Raw genomic sequence first — 21,371 nt, forward strand, 5'->3', positions numbered from 1 at the left:
AGGAGGAGGCTGCTGGCATCTGGCAGGGAGAGGCCAGGTCGGCCCCCAACAACAAAGATTTATCTGGCCCGAATGGCCAACAGTGCCACTGTTTAGAAGCCCTCGTCTGCATGGCACAGCGACGACTTAAATTCCTCTATTACTTCATCTGAAGAACATGTTACCTGTTTCAGACGTGCTATGCCCACGTCACCCAGTGGAAAGTTAGACGGGGGCGCTGGGGGAGTTTCAGGGGGGCAGCAGGTGCAGGGACCAACCTAAGACGGATCACTTCATGACAGAAAGAGCACCCACCCGGAGGAAGGAGCCACGGCTCCGTCTAAACCCGACCAGTGTTCTGACCCCCCCGGGGGGTGTCCGCATGCACCTGCCCCGAGCCAAACACTTCCCACGGGCTCCCTCCACCCCACCTTCATCACCTCCTAACTCACTCTTCCTCTTGTATTCTCTGTCACTTCTATCCTATCCTCCCAAACGCCCAGAAATACCAGCACGGACTTAAAGGCCAGGTCCCTGTGAGTTCAGCCTGATGACATCTCTGAGCCCTCTCACTGTGCCCACCCCCCACCACCAGCCTGCCCCCCCCTCCTTGCCGCAAACTCAAGATGCTCTTTGGAGTCTGGCATTTTGGAACAAAGAAACATTTTACCGTGTTTTTGTTATTGTTTTAAAAATAAGAATCAGACCCTGGCAGGTTGGCTCAGCAGCAGAGCATCAGCCCGGCGTGTGGAAGTCCTGGGATTGATTCCCGGCCAGGGCACACAGGAGAAGCGCCCATCTGTTTCTCCACCCTTTCCCTTCTTATTTCTCTCTGTCTCTCTCTTCCCCTCCCGCAGCCAAGGCTCTATTGGAGCAAAGTTGGCCCGGGCACTGAGGATGGAACCATGGCCTCGCCTCAGACACTGAGAAGAGCCCGGTTGCTGAGCAACAGAGCAACAACCACAGATGGGCAGAGCATCATCCCCTAGTGGGTTTGCTGGTAGATCCCGGTCAGGCGCATGCGGGAGTCTGTTTCCCTGCTTCTCACTCAGAAAAATACAAATAAATAAATAAAATAAAAATCACATGTGCTGAAGGCAAATGGGGAAGTGGAAAAGCCTATACTTTGGGGTAAAAAGATAGCTTGAAATCTTGCTCTATTTATTAACTAAGTGACCCTGAACAACTTACTTCTCTGAACCTCAGTTTCTTTCTCTGTGAAAACAGACAACACCAAAATAGCAGGTTTCTTTGCAGGAACAATGGAGCCTGAAGTCCTATCACAGCTATTCACTGTACGGTAGTTATTAGGATATTGTAAATATGTTTAATCTGTATATAGGTCTTACGCCAGATGAGCTTAAATATTAAATTTGGACAGAAAATATAAACCATACTTATAGTATTGGGTTTCTGAAGTCTGTTAGGTTCCCTTGAATCTTTTTAGGTATACACTAATTTTTAAGATCGTCAACCAAGGCTTATTTGAAAAAACTCAGCAAAATAAATGAATGGATAATTTTAAGAATAGCAACAGTCCTCTTACTGGTATGATTTCATATTCAGCAAGCCCAGATGACATGCAGGAAGCATATTTCAGTAAGCCAGAAAGTAGGATTACTTTCATCCGGCTTCACCAATCAAAACTCTTTTTTTTTTTTTTAAATGTGGGGAAGGGAGACAGAAAGACAGACTCCCACATGCACCCTGATCGAGATCCACCCAGCAACTCCCATCTGGGACCACTGGCAACCCAGATCTTTTTAGTGCCTGAGGTGGAGGCTCATGGAGCCATCCTCAGTGCCTGGGTCCCATGCACTCGAGCCAGTCGAGCCACTGGTTGCTGGAGGGGAAGAGAGAGAGAGAAAGAGAGAGAGAGAAAGAGAGAGAAAGGAGAGGGGGAAGGGTGGAGAAGCAGATGGGCACTTATCCTGTGTGCCCTGACCAGGAATCAAATCCAGGACATCCACACACATTGGGCTAACACTCTACCACTGAGCCAACTGGCCAAGGCTCAAAACTGTTCTTAATCCACATGTTTAACCCCCCCGCCCCACCACAGCAAGTTTCCCGGCGGTGTGCTCACCGTGGGGTGAGCCCAGCAATAGAGGGCATATTGCACTTACTTGTTCCAGGTAATAAAAGTCGCTCTCTGCGTTGAAATGCCAAGACCCACAACTTGACTCATCTCTATCCCTGCAGCTAAAAGATAAAGATAACACACATGCTTAGAAGCCAACAAGCTTTTTTTTTTTTTTTTTCCTATAAATTGTAGGGTGGAAAAAAAGTAATGAGTATAATCTTTAGGGAAAACAGCTAGCTTTAGCATTTCTTCTTTTATTCTTTCTTTTTATTGTTTAAATGTTCTTTTGTATTGGTTACAGGTGCACAGCACAGTGGTGAGACAATCACATACTCTACAAAGTGTTCTCCCTAATATTTCCATTAACCAACTGGCATTTTAATAACACAATTGGAGCTAATAAAGAAAGTATTGCTAAAATGATTTTGAGTGGGGGTTTTTTGGGGTTTTTTTTGTTGTTGTTGTTTTTTACTTAAAAGGGAAAAAAGGTCATATTCTAATAACAAAATGGCCTTTTGGTTTTAAATATTAGAAAAACACAAACGCTATCAAAAGTAAGTCAGACTGTATTTTCTTTTTGATATCTTGATAAAAGATTGATGGCAATAAAGGAAAATCCCAGCAAAAGTAGTATCATTATTAAAACTCAGGTGTTATTTTCCATGCAAACAGATGCAAAGGTACAAATAAAAACACAATGGGGCCTGACCAGGTGGTGGCGCAGTGGATAGAGCGTCAGACTGGGATGCGGAAGGACCCAGGTTCAAGACCCGGAGGTCGCCGGCTTGAGCGTAAGCTCATCTGGCTTGAGCAAAAAAGCTCCTCACCAGCTTGGACCCAAGGTCCTTGGCTCCAGCAAGGGGTTACTCTGTCTGCTGAAGGCCCACGGTCAAGGCACATGTGAGAAAGCAATCAATGAACAACTAAGAAGTCGCAATGCACAACGAAAAACGAATGATTGATGCTTCTCATCTCTCTACGTTTCTGTCTATTCCTGTCTATCTCTGCCTCTGTAAAAATAAATAAATAAATAAAAAACGCAATGGGATTTTTTTTCAGAGGTGGGGGGGCAAAATTTCTTAAAATATAGCAAGTTTTTTTGTGATGGGATGGTCTTTTAAAAAAGCATTTTATCCCACTGGGAAAATTAGAGACAACTTCAGTTTGAGCAGAGGAAAGCAAATCACCCCCTAAAGAGTGCCCTGCCCCTTTCAAACATACTAAAGCTGAACCTCACCATGAGGAAATAACCAGACAGTCCCAAATGCAGGACAGCCTACCAGACTGGGCTGTAATTTTGAAAAATGTCACTGTCACAAAGAACACGCTCTAGGTTAAAGGAGACGACAGAGGTGGAGTGCCAAATGCAATGCCTCATCTTTGATTGGGTTCTAGATTGAAAACAAGTTATTCATGACTGTGACAACAGGGGAATCGTGAAGACTAAGAATTAGAAAACATTACTATTGTTAACCCTGAGAAAGAAGGGCTCCCGGTGGCTAACGGGGCTCAAATTTTAAAAAGCGGAGCCTGGCAGTCGTTTCTACACAACGACCTCTCATGCAACCTGCCCTTTAGGGAAAAGCCTGCACCAAACGACCTGCTCACAACTGCACTCCGGCCACCTGAGCCAGCCCTTATATAGAGGAGTTTCTGGAATCCTAGTTCAACCAATGGGACTGAGGCTTTACCCATCCAATCAGAGCTGCACCGCTCTAGCCTTCAGCTTCCTCACTGACCAATCAGAGTGGCTTCATTCTGACCAATCGGGACAGTGCCTTTTGAACTAATCAAACTGCGACGATTTGGAGTCCTTATTTGCATAATCAGGGGCCAGGGGCGGGGACTTCTGTCTATATAAGCCCGCTCTCCTCAGGCTCTGGGAGCCCCTTTTTCGTTCAGGATAGAGGACTTGTCTTCCCTGGGTTGGAGCTGAAACACTTAAGACTAAACAGCAGAGCAGAGCAGAGCTGAGCTGCCTTGTGGAAGAGGAGACTCACAGCCAGGCTGCATCACAGTTGAGCAATCTTGCCCTAAACAAAGTCGGCTTCTTCACCACACCCCAAAATTGGGGTTCTTGCTGGAGTCCAGTCTGCACCAACAACTATCAGACAGCGTATTAATGTTAAGTTTCCTGTGTGGTAATTGCCCTATGGCAGTTACCTTTGGAACTGAATACTGAAGCATTTAGGGACAACAGGTTACTATGTCACACAGCCAAACCTCAAATGGATCAGCCAAGAGAAGTTTGCAGAGGAAGATACAGCAAACATTGCAAAGCATGTCTGAATCTCAGAGAAAGGAATACAGGTATTCGATGCACTACCCTTGAAAATTCCTATAGGTTTGGAAATATTTCAACAACAACAACAAAAAAAGTGAGAAGTAATTCAGCCAGAAACACAAAGTGAAAGGTCTTTCAGAACTTACCTTTATAAGTCATCTTTCACCGTGTTTTTTAAAAAGGCTACGCTGAACACATTCTCAAAGAGTTAAGATTTCAGACCACGGCTGAGCCAGGAAGGCATTTGCATCAAGAGGCCACACAGAAGAAAACAAAACCTTATTCTACAACAAAGGTTATTCAGTTGTACTCCTGCCAGCAGGAACTAAGTATAAGATTTTGTTTATAATCCTCTGTATTCTGTACACAATAGGAAATCAAACAGGCACTAGCTACAAGCCGGAATACAGAAGGAAGGTGAGCCTTTAGACTCTGGCTAAGTTAGATCAGAGGAGAGAGACTCTGTCTGTCACCATCCCTTGAGAATATGTTTCACTATCAACTGCAAATATCCCCTGAAAAACACGGGAGGGGGGGGAGAGTGTTGGGAAATAAAATTAGCGAAATGAAGTTGCTATGGTGATGAGAACCCTCTTAAATGGCACAGGGAAGCCTCCCAGAAGCTGCCCTAACTTGCCCTCTGTGTGGCACTGAACTTCACTGAACCCAATGGCTACATCCTGATAGTTTTTAGGACTGACTGCATCACTGAACTCTGTTAGAAAGTAAACTTTCCACCTAGCAACAGACATAAGCAGTCAGTCGTGTACAGAATAATGGAAGTCCAGTTGCCAGCACCAATCACAGCTCCTTCAAAACCACTTGTATAATAACTCTTTGAAAGGCTCCCTTATGCTGTCTTTATAACTCTGTCCCTTCCTCTCATTCTCAGAACACAGCTGGGGTTTCTAACAAAATACGTAAGTTTCCGACTCCCAAGTAACGCTTTTGTTTGCCCTCCCATCGTCCTTGGTCAAAACTGATTGACAATGACCCCAATAAAGTACTATTTGTATAATTATAACTTAGGAAACCCACACAATTCTATAGACTCCCGAGGAACACTCTTATTACAAACAAAGGTACGTTAGTATTTCTCTTTTTATAAATTCAATTACCTTTGACAGATTCTTTTATGACAACAACAAATTGAAGCCAGAGAACATCAGGATCAATTTCAACCCAGCCAGTTTGAGGACAGAGACTCTCTACCTATGGAAAAGAGAAGGTTTAGTGAACACATTAGATCAAGCCAACAGCACCTGGGTCTATTTCAGCACTGGATTTTGTGCCAACGATCTATTTGTCTGTTTTATACTAGTAGCACACCTACTTGATTACTACAGCTCTATAGTAAGTCTTGACATTGGGTACTGCGGTTCTTCCAGTTTGATTATTTTCAACATATTTTGGCTATTTTAGTTCGTCAGACTTTATACTCATCATGTCTATATCTGCAAAAAGTCCTATTGGAATTTTGATGTAGACTCGTGGATACCAGCTCTTCCAGCTCCTCAGCAACAGAGTAACATCCTCCCCACCTTCCGGGTTCTGGTGAAACATCTGGTCATCCAGATCCGTGTTGCATGCATGTCATGGGTCCACTGCTTTCCATTTTTTTCCCTTTGCTTTGGTTTGCATCATTTTAATTGTGCTGATTCTGTATGTGTATGACTTTGCACTCATCCTGTTAGGAGTTTTCTCAGCTTCTAGATTATACAGATTAAGATTTGAAAATTTACTGACCTTGGATGGTCTTTAACACTATTACTGCCCTGAAGTAATATTTTTCTATGTGGAACTCTTTCTCTTCTTCCTCGGGGAACTCGGATGACATGAACATTAGACCTTTTGCTCTTTTCCCATAGATCCCTGAGGCTTTACTCAATTTTTTCCCCAATATTTTTTTCTCCTTATTATTCAGAATAGATCATTTCTATTGGTCCACCTTCAAGTTTACTGACTTTGTTCTGGTACTCCCATTCTAGTATTGAGCCCATCTAGTGATTTTTTTAATTTTTAATTATTATATTTTTTTTAGATTGATTTTTTCCCCCCGCTTTCTTGAGGTATGATTGACAGACTATAAATATTAAGGTGTACAGTGTGGTGTTTGGTAGACCTGTATACATTGTGAAAGGATTATCACAGTCAGGTAATTAACATGTCCATCACCTCACAAGATTACCGCATGCGTGTGTGTGTGTGCGTGTGTGCGTGTGTGTGTCGAGAGCTCCTTCCTTAGCCAAGTTCAGGTGTACAAAACACGATAAAACAACAGTTGTCACCGTGCTGCCTGCCCCACGCATGCTTCTGAGTCCACAGAGGGCTGCTCTATGCAGTCTGTCCAGGCTTTGTGTCCGTGTTCAGTGGGAGGGGCAGGGGGAAGTGTGCTTGCTCCAACATAGTCTGAACCAGAACTCGGTATTTTATTTGTTAATTTTCATTTTTAAAAAGTCTGACTAGCCTGACCAGGTGATGGCGCAGTGGATAGAGCGTCGGACTGGGATACGGAGGACCCAGGTTCGAGACCCTGAGGTCGCCAGCTTGAGCGCAGGCTCATCTGGTTTGAGCAAAAACTCACCAGCTTGGACCCAAGGTCTCTGGCTTGAGCAAGGGGTTACTCGGTCTGCTGTAGCCCCACAGCCAAGGCACATATGAGAAAGCAATCAATGAACAACTAAACTGTTGCAATGAAAAACTGATGATTGATGCTTCTCATCTCTCTCCGTTCCTGTCTGTCTGTCCCTATCTATCCCTCTCTCTCACTCTGTCCCTGTAAAAAAAATAAAAAAAGTCTTACTTTTTCCTTGTTATAAAATAACGCATCTCCAGCCCTGGCAGGTTGGCTCAGTGGTAGAGCGTCGGCCTGGCATGCAGGAGTCCCGGGTTCAATTCCCGACCAGGGCACACAGGAGAGGTGCCCATCTGCTTCTCCACCCCTCCCCCTCTCCTTCCTCTTTATCTCTCTCTTCCCCTCCCACAGCCAAGGCTCCATTGGAGCAAAGTTGGCCCGGGCGCTGAGGATGGCTCCGTGGCCTCTGCCTCAGGCACTAGAATGGCTCTAGTTGCAACAGAGCAATGTCCCAAATGGGCAGAGCATCACCCCCTGGTGGGCATGCCAGGTGGATCCCTGTCGGGCACATGCGGGAGTCTGTCTGACTGCCTCCCCACTTCTCACTTCAGAAAAATATAAAAAAAAAAAAAAAACCACCAAAAACCCCCGCATCTCTATTATAGAAAACTTGGAAAATAAAAGTAAAATAAAGAACACTACAGCCCTGGCCGGTTGGCTCAGTGGTAGAGCGTCGGCCTGGAGTACGTAAGTCCCGGGTTCGATTCCCGGCCAGGGCACACAGGAGAAGCGCCCATCTGCTTCTCCACCCCCTCCCCTCTCCTTCCTCTCTGTCTCTCTCTTCCCCTCCCGCAGCCGAGGCTCCATTGAAGCAAAAGATGGTCCGGGCACTGGGATGGCTCCTTGGCCTCTGCCCCAGGTGCTAGAGTGGCTCTGGTCGTGACAAAGCGACGCCCCAGATGGGCAGAGCATCGCCCCCTGGTGGGCGTGCCGGGTGGATCCTGGTCGGGTGCATGCAGGAGTCTGTCTGACTGCCTCCCCCTTTCCAACTTCATAAAAATACAAAAAAAAAAAAAAAGAACACTACAATGTTTTGTAAACTCCTGAACTTAAGATTGCTTCTCTCCCTCCCTCTCCCCCTTCTCTCTCTCTCTCCCCCTCTGACAGCCAGTAGCTCGACTGGCTCAAGCATTGGCCCAGGTGCTGAGGATAGCTTGGTTGATTCAAGCATCAGCCCCAGGCAGGGTTTGCTGGGTGGATCCCGGTCAGGGCGCATGTGGGAGTCTGCTTCACTATCCCCCCTCCTCACACTTAAGAAATAAAAAAAAGTTTATAAAAAATGTTTTAATTACAAATGAGAGAAAAGGACTAAAATGTATCACTGCTGTTAAAAAAAAAAAAAAAAAAAAGAATGCCAAAAGAAATAAAATTGAGGCCTAGTACAAGCCTGCTAATGTAAGAATTCTTGTTTTAACTAAAAGACCAACACAGCCTGTTCTCCCCCTGTCTCTGAGGATCTTTCCAGCTCTCTCTCTCTCTCTCTTTTTAAGCTATTTATTTGGCACTATCAATCCAATACTCTAAGTAGGAAGTTAGGGTTTCTGTTATATATTCTTTCCCTGATAATGCAGAGGTGTAATTTTCAATTGAGAAAATAAATACAAATTCTAAGTCTAATCGATAAAGTACCACAAAGCGAACTGAGTTCCCGATACTCTGGTTAAATACAATTCAGTTATTTATTCTGTACCTGTGGATATAATAAACCAGATGCTACATAGCAATGCTGGCTAGTTAGCCAGACCCCCTTTCCCCGAGAACTCAAACTATCTGAAGTTCAGGCTGTTAGTGTTCTTTCTCATTTCTAGTTCATTGTGGGCCCACAGTGGCAGAGCGCGTGAACACCGTGCTCGCCTCCACCCACGACCACAACAACATCACAATACCTTACAGAACGAAGACCAGCTGAACAGACAGACCTCCTGTAACTCAGACCATAAAGAAGCAGCCGCGTCCAGACTGGCAGGAGGGAGAGAAATGTCAAAGGGGCTCATCTTTCCTGCGGTGTGGCAGTTACGAATCAGGAGGTGTCCCCCCTGAGGAGCGAGGGGTCCCAGCCCCCCTCCAGAGCACCAGTTCTGGGAAGAGGAGTCCCCCCTCAACACCTGGCTGTGAAAACCAAGGGGGATTTGCCCGCGTAGGACGAGGGCTCCTGCCTGAGCACAGCCGCCCTTGCTGTCAGACCCCCGTCCTGAGCTGCAGCAAAGGGACAGCAGCTCAAAGAGCACCAGGGGCGCACGGGGAGGGACTAAACGGTCTGGCTCTGGAGGCAGGGCTAGACGCACTTACCCTCCCTCACGGAAGGGCCGCAGGTGCCCCTGCTCCTTTGCTGAGCCTCCCACCGCCGAGCCTGCCGGCACAGGCGGGTGCCAAGTCTGAGTCTCCATCAACTCGGCTCACACTGTGTGCCCCGCCCTGGTGATTTCCTGGGACCCCATGTCACCCAAACTACACACCAGCCCAAACCTCATTCAGGGGCTGTTCCTCACAAGCAGCTGACCTGCTGACCTGGGACAAGACTGCAGACATTCCTAAAGTCTCTCCAAGGACCACAAACCCCCCAAAAGCAGTAAGTGGCCTCACTGTGCCCTTGGCTAAGCAGCCTCAAGCCTGGCACTGCTGTCACCTGGGCTCAGTTTGCAGCAGAGCCCCACCCAGGAGCCTCCAAGCTAGCACAGGTAGCCACCAACAGCAGATCCATCGTAGCTCCTACCAGCTGGACCCCTGCTGGGCATAGGCAGTGGAAAAACCTAGCCTACACCCGTCCAACTCCCAAGAGCCCCCCACAATCAAAACACCTGGGGGCTGGCTGCAGACAACACCAAAGTGCCATCCAATTAGCTTCACAGACAACAAATCTAAGGGTAGACTCAGCAAGCAGGAGAACCCCCACTAAAGCAAATCCAACTCTGTAGGGTCAGCCCCAAACAACAGCTCCTCCGCTGTGGTCAGGGCCAGTCCTCAAAGCCAGTCAGCCTGAGGGTCAATCCCACACACACGTGACAACAGCAGCCCAGGTTCAACTGCACTAGGAGGAGACGTGCATCCCACACAGGGCACACCTGGAGCCCCCAGCTCAGGTGGACAGGGAGACTCTGCCCCCGGGCCCCACAGGACACCAACTGCATCAGGGCACCCTGCCAAGACCGGGAGATGTAGCAGCTCCACCTGATATATAGAAACAAACACAGGGAGGCAGCCCCAATGAGGAGACAGGAGACAGGTCCCAAATGAAAGAACAGGTGGAAACTCCAGAAAAAGAACTAAATGAAATGGAGGCAAGAAATCTACCAGATGCCGAGTTCAAAACACTAGGTTAAAAGGATGCTCGGTGAGCTCCAGGGAAGAATAGATAAACTCAGATCTTACACAGAGATAGAAACCATAAAAAATAACCAGTCAGAGCCTGACCTGTGGTGGCGCAGTGGATAAAGCGTCGACCTGGAAATGCTGAGGTCGCCGGTTCGAAACCCTGGGCTTGCCTGGTCAAGGCACATATGGGAGTTGATATTTCCAGCTCCTTCCCCCCTTCTCTCTCTCTCTTTCTCTCTGTCTCTCCCTCTCCTCTCTAAAATGAATAAATAAAAAATAAATTTATATAAAAAAAAAATAACCAGTCAGAAACAAAGAAAACAATAATTGAAGTGAAGCATACATTAGCTGGGATCAACAGTAGCTTAGATGAGTCAGAGCATCGAATCAGCACTTTGGAAGACATGGGTAGCAAAGAACAGCCAATTGGAACAGAACAAAAAATTAAACTGAACATAGTTTAAGGGACTTCAAGGGCAACATCAAGTGTAACAACAGTCATATCACAGGGTACCAGAAGGAGAAGAAGAGAGAGAGAGAAAAGAATTGAGAAACTATTTGAAAAAACAATGATTGACAACTGTCCAAACCTGGCAAGGTCAACAGACAAATAAGTCCAGGAAGCACAGAGAGTCCCAAACAAGATGAACTCAAAGAGGCCCACACCAAGACACATCATAATTAAAATGCCAAAGATTAGAGACAGAGAATGGTAGAAGAAGCGAGAGAAAAGCACTTAGTTCCCTCCTAGGGAGCTCCCATAAGACTGTCAGCTGACTTCTCAGCAGAAACTTGGCAGGCCAGAAGGGACTGGCACACAATATTCAACGTGATGAAAAGAAAGGACCTAAAGCCAAAATTACTCTGCCCAGCAAAGCTATCGCTTAGGATCAAAGGACTGATTAGGAACTTCCTAGACAAGAAAAAGAGAAGGAGTTCATCATTAAAGTTAAAAATGGCCCTGGCCAGTAGGCTCAGTGGTAGAGCATCGGCCTGGCGTGCAGGAGTCCCGGGTCCGATTCCTGGCCAGGACACACAGGAGAAGCGCCCATCTGCTTCTCCACCCCTCCCCTTCTCCTTCCTCTCTGTCTCTCTCTTCCCCTCCCGCAGCCGAGGCTCCATTGGAGCAAAGTTGGCCCAGGTGCTGAGGATGGCTCCATGGCCACTGCCTCAGGTGCTAGAATGGCTCTGGTCACAACAAAGCAATGCCCCAGATGGGCAGAGCATCGCCCCCTGGTGGGCATGCCAGGTGGATCCCGGTCGGGCACATGCAGGAGTCTGTCTGACTGCCTTCCCGTTTCCAGCTTCAGAAAAATACAAAATAATAATAATAATAATAAAGTTAAAAAAAAAAAGACTTCTTTAAGAAGAAAAAATGGTAAAAAAAAATATGAATAATAAAATGGGAACAATTACATACTTATTAATATATTACTTTTAATGTGAATGAATAAAATTCCTTAACCAAAAAACATAAAGTGGCTGAATGGATAAAATATAAGACCTATATATGTGCTGTGTATAAGAGACCCACTTCATATCAAAAATAAAGAGATGAAAAAATATTTCATGCAAATGGACATTTTTAAAAAGTTGAGATAGTTGCCTGGCCTGTGGTGGCTTAGTGGATAAAGCGTCAACCTGGAATACTGAGGTCTTCGGTTTGAGACCCTGGGCTTGCCTGGTCAAGGCACATATGGGAGTTGATGCTTCCTGCTTCTCCCCCTTCTGTCTCTCTCTCTCTCCTCTCTAAAATGAATAAATAAAATCTTTAAAAAAAAAAAAGTTGAGATAGCAATGCATATATCAAACAAAACAGATTCTAAAACAAAGGCTACAGCAAGAGACTAAGAAGGACATTACATAATAATATAAGGTATCAATCCAACAAGAGACTAACCCTTGAACATATTAATGTGTCAAATACTGGCACACCTAAAGATATAAAACAAACATCGACTACTGACAGACCTAAAGGGAGAGATCAACAGTAATACAGTCATAGTGGGGGATGTTAACATCCAATTAAAACTGATAGATTATCCAGACAGAATACCAACAAGAAAACAGCAGCCTTGAAGACACATACATCAGGTGGATTTCAGTGATAGTTTTAGAACATTGCACCCCAAAGCAGCAGAATACACACTCAAGTGCACATGGAACATTTCCCAGAATTGACCTCATGCTTGGACACAAAATAAGTCTCAATAAATTTAAGACTGAAATCATATCCAGCATCTTCTCCATTCACAATGGTATGAAACTAGAAATCAACTACAAGAAGAAAACTGCAAAACACACAAACACAAGGAAGCTAAATAACACACTACAAAGTAATGAATGGGTTAGCAACATTACAGAAGAAATCAAAAGATACCTTGAGACAAATGATAACAAAAACAAAACAGCCCACGCCTGACAAGGTGGTGGCACAGTGGATAGAGCATCAACCTGGGAGGCTGAGAACCCAGATTCAAAACCCCAAGGTCACCAGTTTGAGTGTGGGATCACAGACATGGCCCCATAGTCACTGCCTTGAAGCCCATGGTCACTGGCTTAAGCAAAGGATCACTGGCTTGGCTAAACACCCTCCTCCTCCCCAATCCCCAGGTCAAGGCACATATGAGAACAATCAATGAACAACTAAAGTGCCACAACTATGAATTGATGCTTCTCTTCTCTCTCCCTTCCGGTCTGTCTGTCCCTCTCTCTCGCTTGCTAAAGCAAGCAAGCAAACAAACAAACAAACAAACAAATAAAAAGCAACCCAAACTCTACAGGACAAAACCAAAGCAGTTCTAAGAGGCAAATTCATAGCCATACAGGCCAACCTCAAGAAACAAGAAAAACCTCAAATAAACAACCTAACCTTACACCTAAAGGAACTAGAAAAAAGACCAAGCAAAGCTCAAAGTGAGTAGAAGGAAAGAAGTAAACAGTAAAGACCAGAATGAAAATAAATGAAATAGTATCTAAAAAAACCCACAAAAGATCAATGAAAACAAAAGCTGGTTCTTTGAAAAAAGAAACAATATTCATAAACCTTTCAGCCAATTCATCAAATAAAAGAACGAAAAAAAAAAAAAAAGAAAAGGGGCCCAAATAAAATCAGAAATGAAAGAGGTGGGCCTGACCTATGGTGGCGCAGTGGGATAAAGCGTCGACCTGGAACACTGAGGTCACCGGTTCGAAACCTTGGGCTTGCCTGGTCAAGGCACATATGGGAGTTGATGCTTCCTGCTCCTCCCCCTTCTCTCTCTCTCCCCTCTCTCTAAAAATCAATAAATAAAATTAAAAAAAAAAAGAAATGAAAGAGGTGAAGTCACAAATGACAGCACAGAAATACAAAGGATTATTACATGTAGAATCTAATGAACACAACGCACCACCAAGCAAAATAGAAACAGACGCAGACACAGAGAACAGACGGACGGATATCAGAGGGGAAGGAGGTTAGGGGTTGGCTGAAAAAGGCGAAGGGATTAAGCAAAGAAAGAAGACCTCACAGATACAGACAAAGTGTGGTGATTACAAGAGAAAGAGAGGCTGGGGGAAGTCGAAGGGGCAGAGGGGACAGGACAGATGGTGATGGAGGGAGACTCCACTTGGGGTGGTGAACACAGAACACCATACGCCGACGACGTACTGAACTGCACACCTGAAGCCTATGTAATTGTATTAATCCACATCACCCCAACAAATTCAATAAAAAATAATAAGTAAATAATGAAGCTTGACCATCCTGAAGAGAGCACACTATCTTACCTACGCTATAATCCAATCCTGCCTTGCTTTCTCCTCCCTCCGATAACCTTCCTCACAATCCCGCCTCAATCGCAAATGCATACAAGAAACTGCACATCCTGACTCTTTGGAGGGTGGGAGGTCTTGCTCTCCAGCAACTGACAATCGGTTTGGCTCAGATAAACTCACAGGAATTCTCCACAGCCTTGGACGTGTGTACGCTGACACATCTCATCACACACTCTCTACTCAGAACTGGACACTGAGGAAAAATGAAAACTTCACGGCCACCGGGAGACCTGGGTGAGGGGCCACTCTGCGCTCACTGGCTGGGAGACCTTGTTACTAAGTTCGTCTCGTGTCTCTGGGATCCTATCTGCCAAAGGAGAGGGCTGGGCTGATGGTTCAAGAGGTCACCGTTGGGTTCACCGGTGCCCGAGAAAGCCACACCTGCTCTCTCTGCAGCCCCGCCCTTTGAGAAGCTCCAAACATTCAGACAATGTGTCTATCTTGCAGTATTCCTCCATACAACTTCAAGGCTGGGTTCTTGACTCACTTATGACAAAGATCCCGTAAGGTGACTTGCTGAAAGGTCACAAAGTCAGTCAAAATCCAGGCCCAAAACAGCAACCCAGGTCTCCCTCCCAGCTTTATTCCATCAAGACACAAAAAATCACCACCTCCACCATCAACACCCTCCTCAGAAAAATTCTGGATAGATTTACACCCATATAAAACTTCTTTTTAACTTAAATTTAAACTTTCAGAATGATGTGTATTTCAACATGTGGACTATTATTACTCAAAACTTTCTTTAGGCCCTGACTGGTTGGCTCAGTGGTAGAGCGTCGGCCTGGCGTGCAGAGTCCAGGGTTTGATTTCCAGCCAGGCCACACAGGAGAAGCGCCCATCTGCTATCCACCACTCCCACTCTCCTTTCTCTCGGTCTCTCTCTTCCCCTCCAGCAGCCAAGGCTCCATTGGAGCAAAGTTGGCCCGGGTGCTGAGGATGGCTCTGTGGCCTCTGCCTCAGGTGCTAGAATGACTACGGTTACCATGGAGTAACGCCCCAGATGGGCAGAGCATCGCCCCCTGGTGGGCATGCTGGGTGGATCCCGGTCGGGCGCATGCGGGAGTCTGTCTGACTGCCTCCCCATTTCCAACTTCAGAAAAATACAAAACAAACAAAAAAAAGAAACTTTCTTTAACCTGTGTGAAACCTTCCTGAAAGAAGGTTTAGAAATTGTGGTGAAATGATTATCAGTGAGCTTTCTCTAGCCATGTTTTTTTTTTAAAACAAGAAGCTTTAGTTTCTATACATAGCCTCCAAGCCCCTCGGGCCTGATGGCACTGATTTGAACAGGGGTACTTAGTATTCTTCAGTTCTTTATCTGAAAGCTGTAATGCTCTCTCAGCAAAGCTGGCTGGCTCACTCCTGAGCATAGGCTCCCTGAAGAGCAGCCAGGCTCCCTGGAGAGAAAATCACTACAAGCAAACATTTCCCTCCAAGGCAACAGTATCCTATCTTATCTCTTAACTTTGTTCCCTTATCTAAGAAGAGGTGGTCAAGTTCTTCCCAGGTTTCCCCAGAGCAGTACCTGTCCTGTGGGAAGCAAGGCTGACTTCTTATTTTCCTCCTCTATCATCATCTCCACTTTCCTGCAACTTGGTAAAAGGAAATTAGAGATTTTGCAAAAGGAAAAAAAAAAGTGGTATATGTGTGTGTTTACTATTCAGACACAAAAAAGAAGGAACTCTTACCATGTGCAACAGCATGGATGGATCTAGAGCAGGGGTCCCCAAACTTTTTACACAGGGGGCCAGTTCACTGTCCCTCAGACCATTGGAGGGCCGGACTATAAAAAAAAACTATGAACAAATCCCTATGCACACTGCACATATCTTATTTTAAAGTAAAAAAACAAAACGGGAACAAATATAACATTTAAAATAAAGAACAAGTACATTTAAATCAACAAACTGACCAGTATTTCAATGGGAACTATGCTCCTCTCACTGACCACCAATGAAAGAGGTGCCCCTCCGGAAGTGCGGTGGGGGCCGGATAAATGGCCTCAGGGGGCCGCATGTGGCCCGCGGGCCGTAGTTTGGGGACCCCTGATCTAGAGAGTGTTAGGCCAAGTAAGATAAGTCAGACAGAGAAAGAAATACCACATCATTTCACTTATATGTGCAATCTAAAAACCAAAATAAATGACATAAGAAAACAGAATCAAGCTCATAGATACAGAGAGCACACTGCTGGTTGTGTGTGTGTGTGGGGGGGGGGGGGGTTGGGGAGGCTGGGTGTAAAAAGGTGACGGGAATTAAGAGGTACTAATTGGCTGTTACAGAACAGTCATGGGGGATGTCCAGTGCAGCACAGGGAACACAGTCCATGATACTGAAATAACTTGTACGGTGCAGGTGAGTTCTAGTTTATCAGGGTGATTACTTCATAAGCTATATAAATGTCTAACCACTAGCTGTACACCTGAAACTAATACAGTATTGAATGTCAACTGTAATTGAAAATTTTTTTTATTTAAAAAAACAAAATCCCAAATGTTTTGCCTGACCAGGCGGTGGCGCAGTGGATAGAGCGTCGGACTGGGATGCGGAAAGACCCAGGTTCGAGACCCCGAGGTCACCAGCTTGAGTGCGGGCTCATCTGGCTTGAGCAAAAAGCTCACCAGCTTGGTTGGACCCAAGGTCGCTGGCTCGAGCAAGGGGTTACTTGGTCTGCTGAAGGCCCGCAGTCAAGGCACATATGAGAAAGCAATCAATGAACTAAGGTGTCGCAACAAAAAACTGATGATTGATGCTTCTCATCTCTTTCCGTTCCTGTCTCTGACTCTCTCTGTCCCTATTAAAAAAAAAAACCCAAATGTTTTACGCAGGTCGATGATAATAAAAATTAATCTGCAAACCTGCTACACAATTTTCTGAATCTTAGTTGCTTCCTCTCAGTCCCAGCAGCCGCTGAACTACACACACTTGAAGAAGCACAGCTGTAAAATCCTCCTACAGTTAGAGAAGCATGGCTTTCAACTCCTTCGTCTAAGATAGTGCTTCCTCCTTTCAGGCAGGGACTTTCTGCATTTTTTATTTTCTAGACATCTACCCCTCCCACCCCCCAGTTTAGAGTCTGAGCAAACCAGTCTTCTGTCCTGCTACTCACAACATTAGTGATTCATCTTTGAGATTCTTGCCTCATTTCTAAAAAAAAAAAAAAAAAAAAAAAAGATTTGCCCCAAATACTATAGCAACTGTGAAACTTTGTCGAGTCTAACAACTTCTGTCTCCTTTTGGTCCCAAATACTTGAATTCTTTAAAAAAAAAAAAAATCCCCATTGCTTAAAACAAAAGTACTTTGTGTCTAGAATTACAAGGGAGACTGTTAAAAGTATCATTGTGCTGGGACGAAAGAGTTATGCAAAGGCAGGAGCACCCCACCGCCGAAGAACAGTGCGGGCCTTTCATCTGTCCTGTCCGGTTGGTGCAGGGGGCTGGGGGTACCTGGGTGGGTGAGCAGTGTCCCCTCACAGGTGACCCGAGAAGGGACCCAGGAGCTGCTGTAGTCCCAGCTCGCTGGCCCGGCCCCTAGACCAGAATGGAACACCCGCTGTTTCCTCAAAACAAACGTTCAAAGCAGACTCGCGGCTGCTGGGCAACCGCTGTGGCTGAAAGATCCTTCTCCCCGGGTGGGGGCAGCTGGGTGAGAACCCAGGAAACTGGGAGTCCCCGGTGCTGCGGGAGTGGGTGTAGGTGACCAAGGGCTCCTGTCCCTTACTCGTTCAGACGAGCCCAGAAGAGCACCTGGCGGCTGGCCGCTCTGTCCAGGACTGACTGTCAGTCACTAATGCCTCGGTGGGTTTCCCAAACCAAAACTTATGTGGCTATATATTTTTGTTACAAGTCTCAACCATGCCAAGGAGACCAGCAGTGACAAGGCAGCCCTCGAAGTCGTCCCTCTCCTCCCACATCATGGCAATGCCATGCCCGCGCGGGAATCCGGCCCTCGCGTGATGACCCAGGAACGAGCCACAGGGCTCCCTGGCACCGTGGGCCGCATGTGGACCTGCACGCGGAGGCCGGGCTGGGGTCCACCCAGGAAGTGCAGGGAACCCCGAGTCCCAAAGCGAGTGCCCTGGGCTGGAGCGCGCGCCCCGCCCGCCCGCCCCGCCGGGTGCCGCGGTCCCGCCAGGTGAGGCCGCCGAGGCGACGCCCAGGTGCAGGGCTCCCGGGCCCGGGCCTGGACGGGAAGGGCGCACCGCGCTCGGCCCTGCCGGCGGGGAGCGCGGAGATCCGGCCGGTCCCCGCCCGCGACCCCGGCGCCCACTCCCCCGTCACCTTCTGCGCGCTGGAGCCACGGATCCGCTCCGCGCGATCATAGACGTGGCAGCGGATCACAGAGCTGCCCACGTCCACCCCCAGCACGAAGCCCGCGCGCGGGCGCCCCTGCGCCGGGCCAGTGGACAACCCGGGCATCCCGACCCCCGCGCGCCTCTCGCCGCAGCCGCCCGCCCCGCGGGCGCGTTATAAACACCAGCGCCGCCCAGGCCCGGGCCTCCCCTCGGAGAGATCCGGCCCCGCCCCGCCCCGCCCCGCCCGCGGTAACCCCGCCCCTCCCAGCGCTGGGCCCCGCCCCTTTCAGCCGATAGCCCCCGCCCCGCCCGACTCTGGGCCTGGGCCCGCCCAGCGCTGTCCCCACCCCGCCGCGCTGCTAACCCCGCCTCTTCCCGCCCTGGCCCCGCCCTCCTCGCGCTAACCCCGCCCCTCCATGCACTGGCTCCGCCCTCATCTGACTGGTCCCGCCCCTCCCGGCTCTGGGCCTGATCCCGCCCAGCGTTGTCCCCACCCCACCTCGCAGCTAACCCCGCCCCGCCGGCGTTGGCCCCGCCCCGACGCCATGACGTCAGATGGCGTGCTGTCTGGGACGCGCGCTCCGCCGGGAGGCGGGTAGTGGGTCCTGCCTGTTTCTCCTGGGCCCACCGACTGTGGTTTTCGCGGTCGCCCTGTTGAGCTCCCCGGGGGGGTGCCCGCTTCTCTCCGACCTCGTCACTTTCCGTGCATCGCCAGACAGAGCACGGCGTAATGGAGCTCCCCACGCGGCCCAACGCGTTCGTGCACGGAGCCCACCCGCGAGACCTCCCTCCCGGGGAGCTGAGTGAGATGCGCCGTGTGATGCGTGTCCCTAGACGCCGCTGTGGGAGCAGCCACGCGGGGAGCCGGACACCCCGCGGGATTCAAGCCCCAGCCCGGGGGCCGCCCTTCCTCCACCAGCCGCTCTGCAAAAACCGGTGCCTCTGACAACTCCTTTTATTCTTTTTGAAAAGGATACATCAAAGTCACGTGAATAGGTGCCTTTTCTGAAAACATTGAACAGTGCGGAGGGGCACCATTAAAGCGTGAAAGATATTCGTATTTAACTAAGTCGTTCTTTTGACCCAATTGTGATATTAAACCAACACGCTTTTAGCCAAATTTACCCAGTTGGGTTCTTGGGCCATATTTCTTGAAGCTTGGAACATACACCTGGAAGAGTAATTTTTTCTTCTTCTCTATATCCTCCCCTGTGCAAAAGCCCTCATTTCCTTCAAATGGCCTCAGGATGGCCTTTACCCGGGGTAACCACTTTTGTTCCATCCTCCATACAGAACCCCAAGTGTTGTAATTTGAAATTGATAGATACAGCCTGACCTGTGGTGGCACAGTGGATAAAGCGTCGACCTGCAAATGCTGAGGTCACCGGTTCAAAACCCTGGGCTTGCCTGGTCAAGGCACAAATGGGAGTTGATGCTTCCAGCTCCTCCCCCTTCTCTCTCTCTCTCTCTCTCTCTCTCTCTCTCTCTTCTCTCTCCCTCTCTCTCTCCTCTCTAAAAATGAATAAATAAAAAAAAATAAGAAGATAGATATGTGAATTCCAAACTGCCCGCTTGATGTTCCGCTTATCTGTCAGACCTCACCCTTACTGGATTATCGCCCCTAAGACAGAGGAATTCCAAGAAGCTGGCAAGCTCCCCAAGGAGGAGCATTCCGGACATACCAGAACTTTTGCCTCAGTATCCTCTCAGGCTCTCCCAAACACTATTTAATTCGCCCCTAGTCTGTAACCAGTGCTCTGGAGAAGTGCCTGGCAGGGTTCCTTTCTTCCTTTCAATAAAGCCTGTTACTCCGGTCTTTCGGACTCCCATGGATTCCAACAGAAATAAATGACTGATGGGTTGTGCGCTGGCCAGAGCCCTTCAGACAGATGGAACCAGGCGAATAGAGAGAAATGATTCACATTTTAAGTACTTGGCTGGCAAGTCCCAGGCCAGTGTGGCAGGCTAGCAATTCAGGTAAGAGGTGACGTCCAGTCTTGAGTCGAAATTCCTTAGGGCAGCGACCTGGAAACTCAGGCAACGTTCCTACGCTGCAGTCTTAAGAATTCTTACTCCTCTGGGAGACCTCAGCTTGGGCTCCTGAGGCCTTCAACCGATCGAATGGGGACAACCAACATTACGAAGGGTAACTCGCTTTACTCAGTGTCTGTTGGTTTAAATATGAATCACATCTTTTTGTTTGTTTTGTTTCGTTTTTACAGAGACAGAGAGAGTCAGAGAGAGGGACAGACAGAGACAGACAGACAGGAATGAAGAGAGATGAGAAGCATCAATCATCAGTTTTTCATTGCGACACCTTAGTTGTTCATTGATTGCTTTCTCATATGTGCCTTGACCCGGGGGGCTACAACAGACCAAGTAACCCCTTGCTGGAGCCAGCAACCTTGGGTCCAAGCTGGTGAGTTTTGCTCAAACTAGATGAGCCCAAGCTCAAGCTGGCAACCTTGGGGTCTCAAACCTGGGTCCTCCGCATTCCAGTCCAATGCTCTATCCACTGCGCCACCGCCTGGTCAGGCTAATCACATCTTTAAAAGAAAAATGCCTCACAGTAACTACATTGATGTTTGACCAAATCACTGAGCACCCACACAGTGTACCCACTAGCCTAGCCAGGTTCACATGTAAAATTAACCACCACAGGTCCCCTTTCACAACAGAGAAAGCTGTTTTGTATTCCCTTGTTACTATGATTTAGAACAGGGGTCAGGAAGCTTTTTGGCTGAGAGCCATGAATGCCACATATTTTAAAATGTAATTCTGTGAAAGCCATACAACGACCCGTGTACATTACACATTATCCAATAAAAATCTGGTGTTGTCCCAGAGGACAGCTGTGATTGGCTCCAGCCACCCGCAACCATGAATATAAACAGTAAGAAATGAATGGATTGTAATACATGAGAATGTTTTATATTTTTAACGTTATTATTTTTATATTAAAGAT

The 21,371-nt window shown here is 47.5% G+C and overlaps 1 protein-coding gene across 3 annotated transcripts in view; it reads right to left on the reverse strand.

Moving 5' to 3' along the window:
- The window catches only part of GK5 (glycerol kinase 5), a 53,806-nt gene extending 35,203 nt beyond the window's left edge, over nucleotides 1-18,603 (reverse strand). The window contains exons 1-3 of one of the 3 annotated variants that reach the window (XM_066240911.1): nucleotides 18,393-18,603; nucleotides 5,465-5,558; nucleotides 2,106-2,181 (exon numbers count right to left, since the gene is read on the reverse strand). In XM_066240911.1, the coding sequence (XP_066097008.1) occupies nucleotides 2,106-2,181; nucleotides 5,465-5,558; nucleotides 18,393-18,530 (308 nt within the window). In that variant the 5' untranslated portion in view covers nucleotides 18,531-18,603. The remainder of the gene's footprint in view (nucleotides 1-2,105; nucleotides 2,182-5,464; nucleotides 5,559-18,392) is intronic. The other 2 variants (XM_066240910.1, XM_066240912.1) reach the window with 2 other exon arrangements.
- Nucleotides 18,604-21,371: the final 2,768 nt, after the last annotated feature.

This window comes from Saccopteryx bilineata, chromosome 8 (genome assembly GCF_036850765.1).
Source record: "Saccopteryx bilineata isolate mSacBil1 chromosome 8, mSacBil1_pri_phased_curated, whole genome shotgun sequence".
Classification (NCBI taxonomy): domain Eukaryota; kingdom Metazoa; phylum Chordata; class Mammalia; order Chiroptera; family Emballonuridae; genus Saccopteryx; species Saccopteryx bilineata.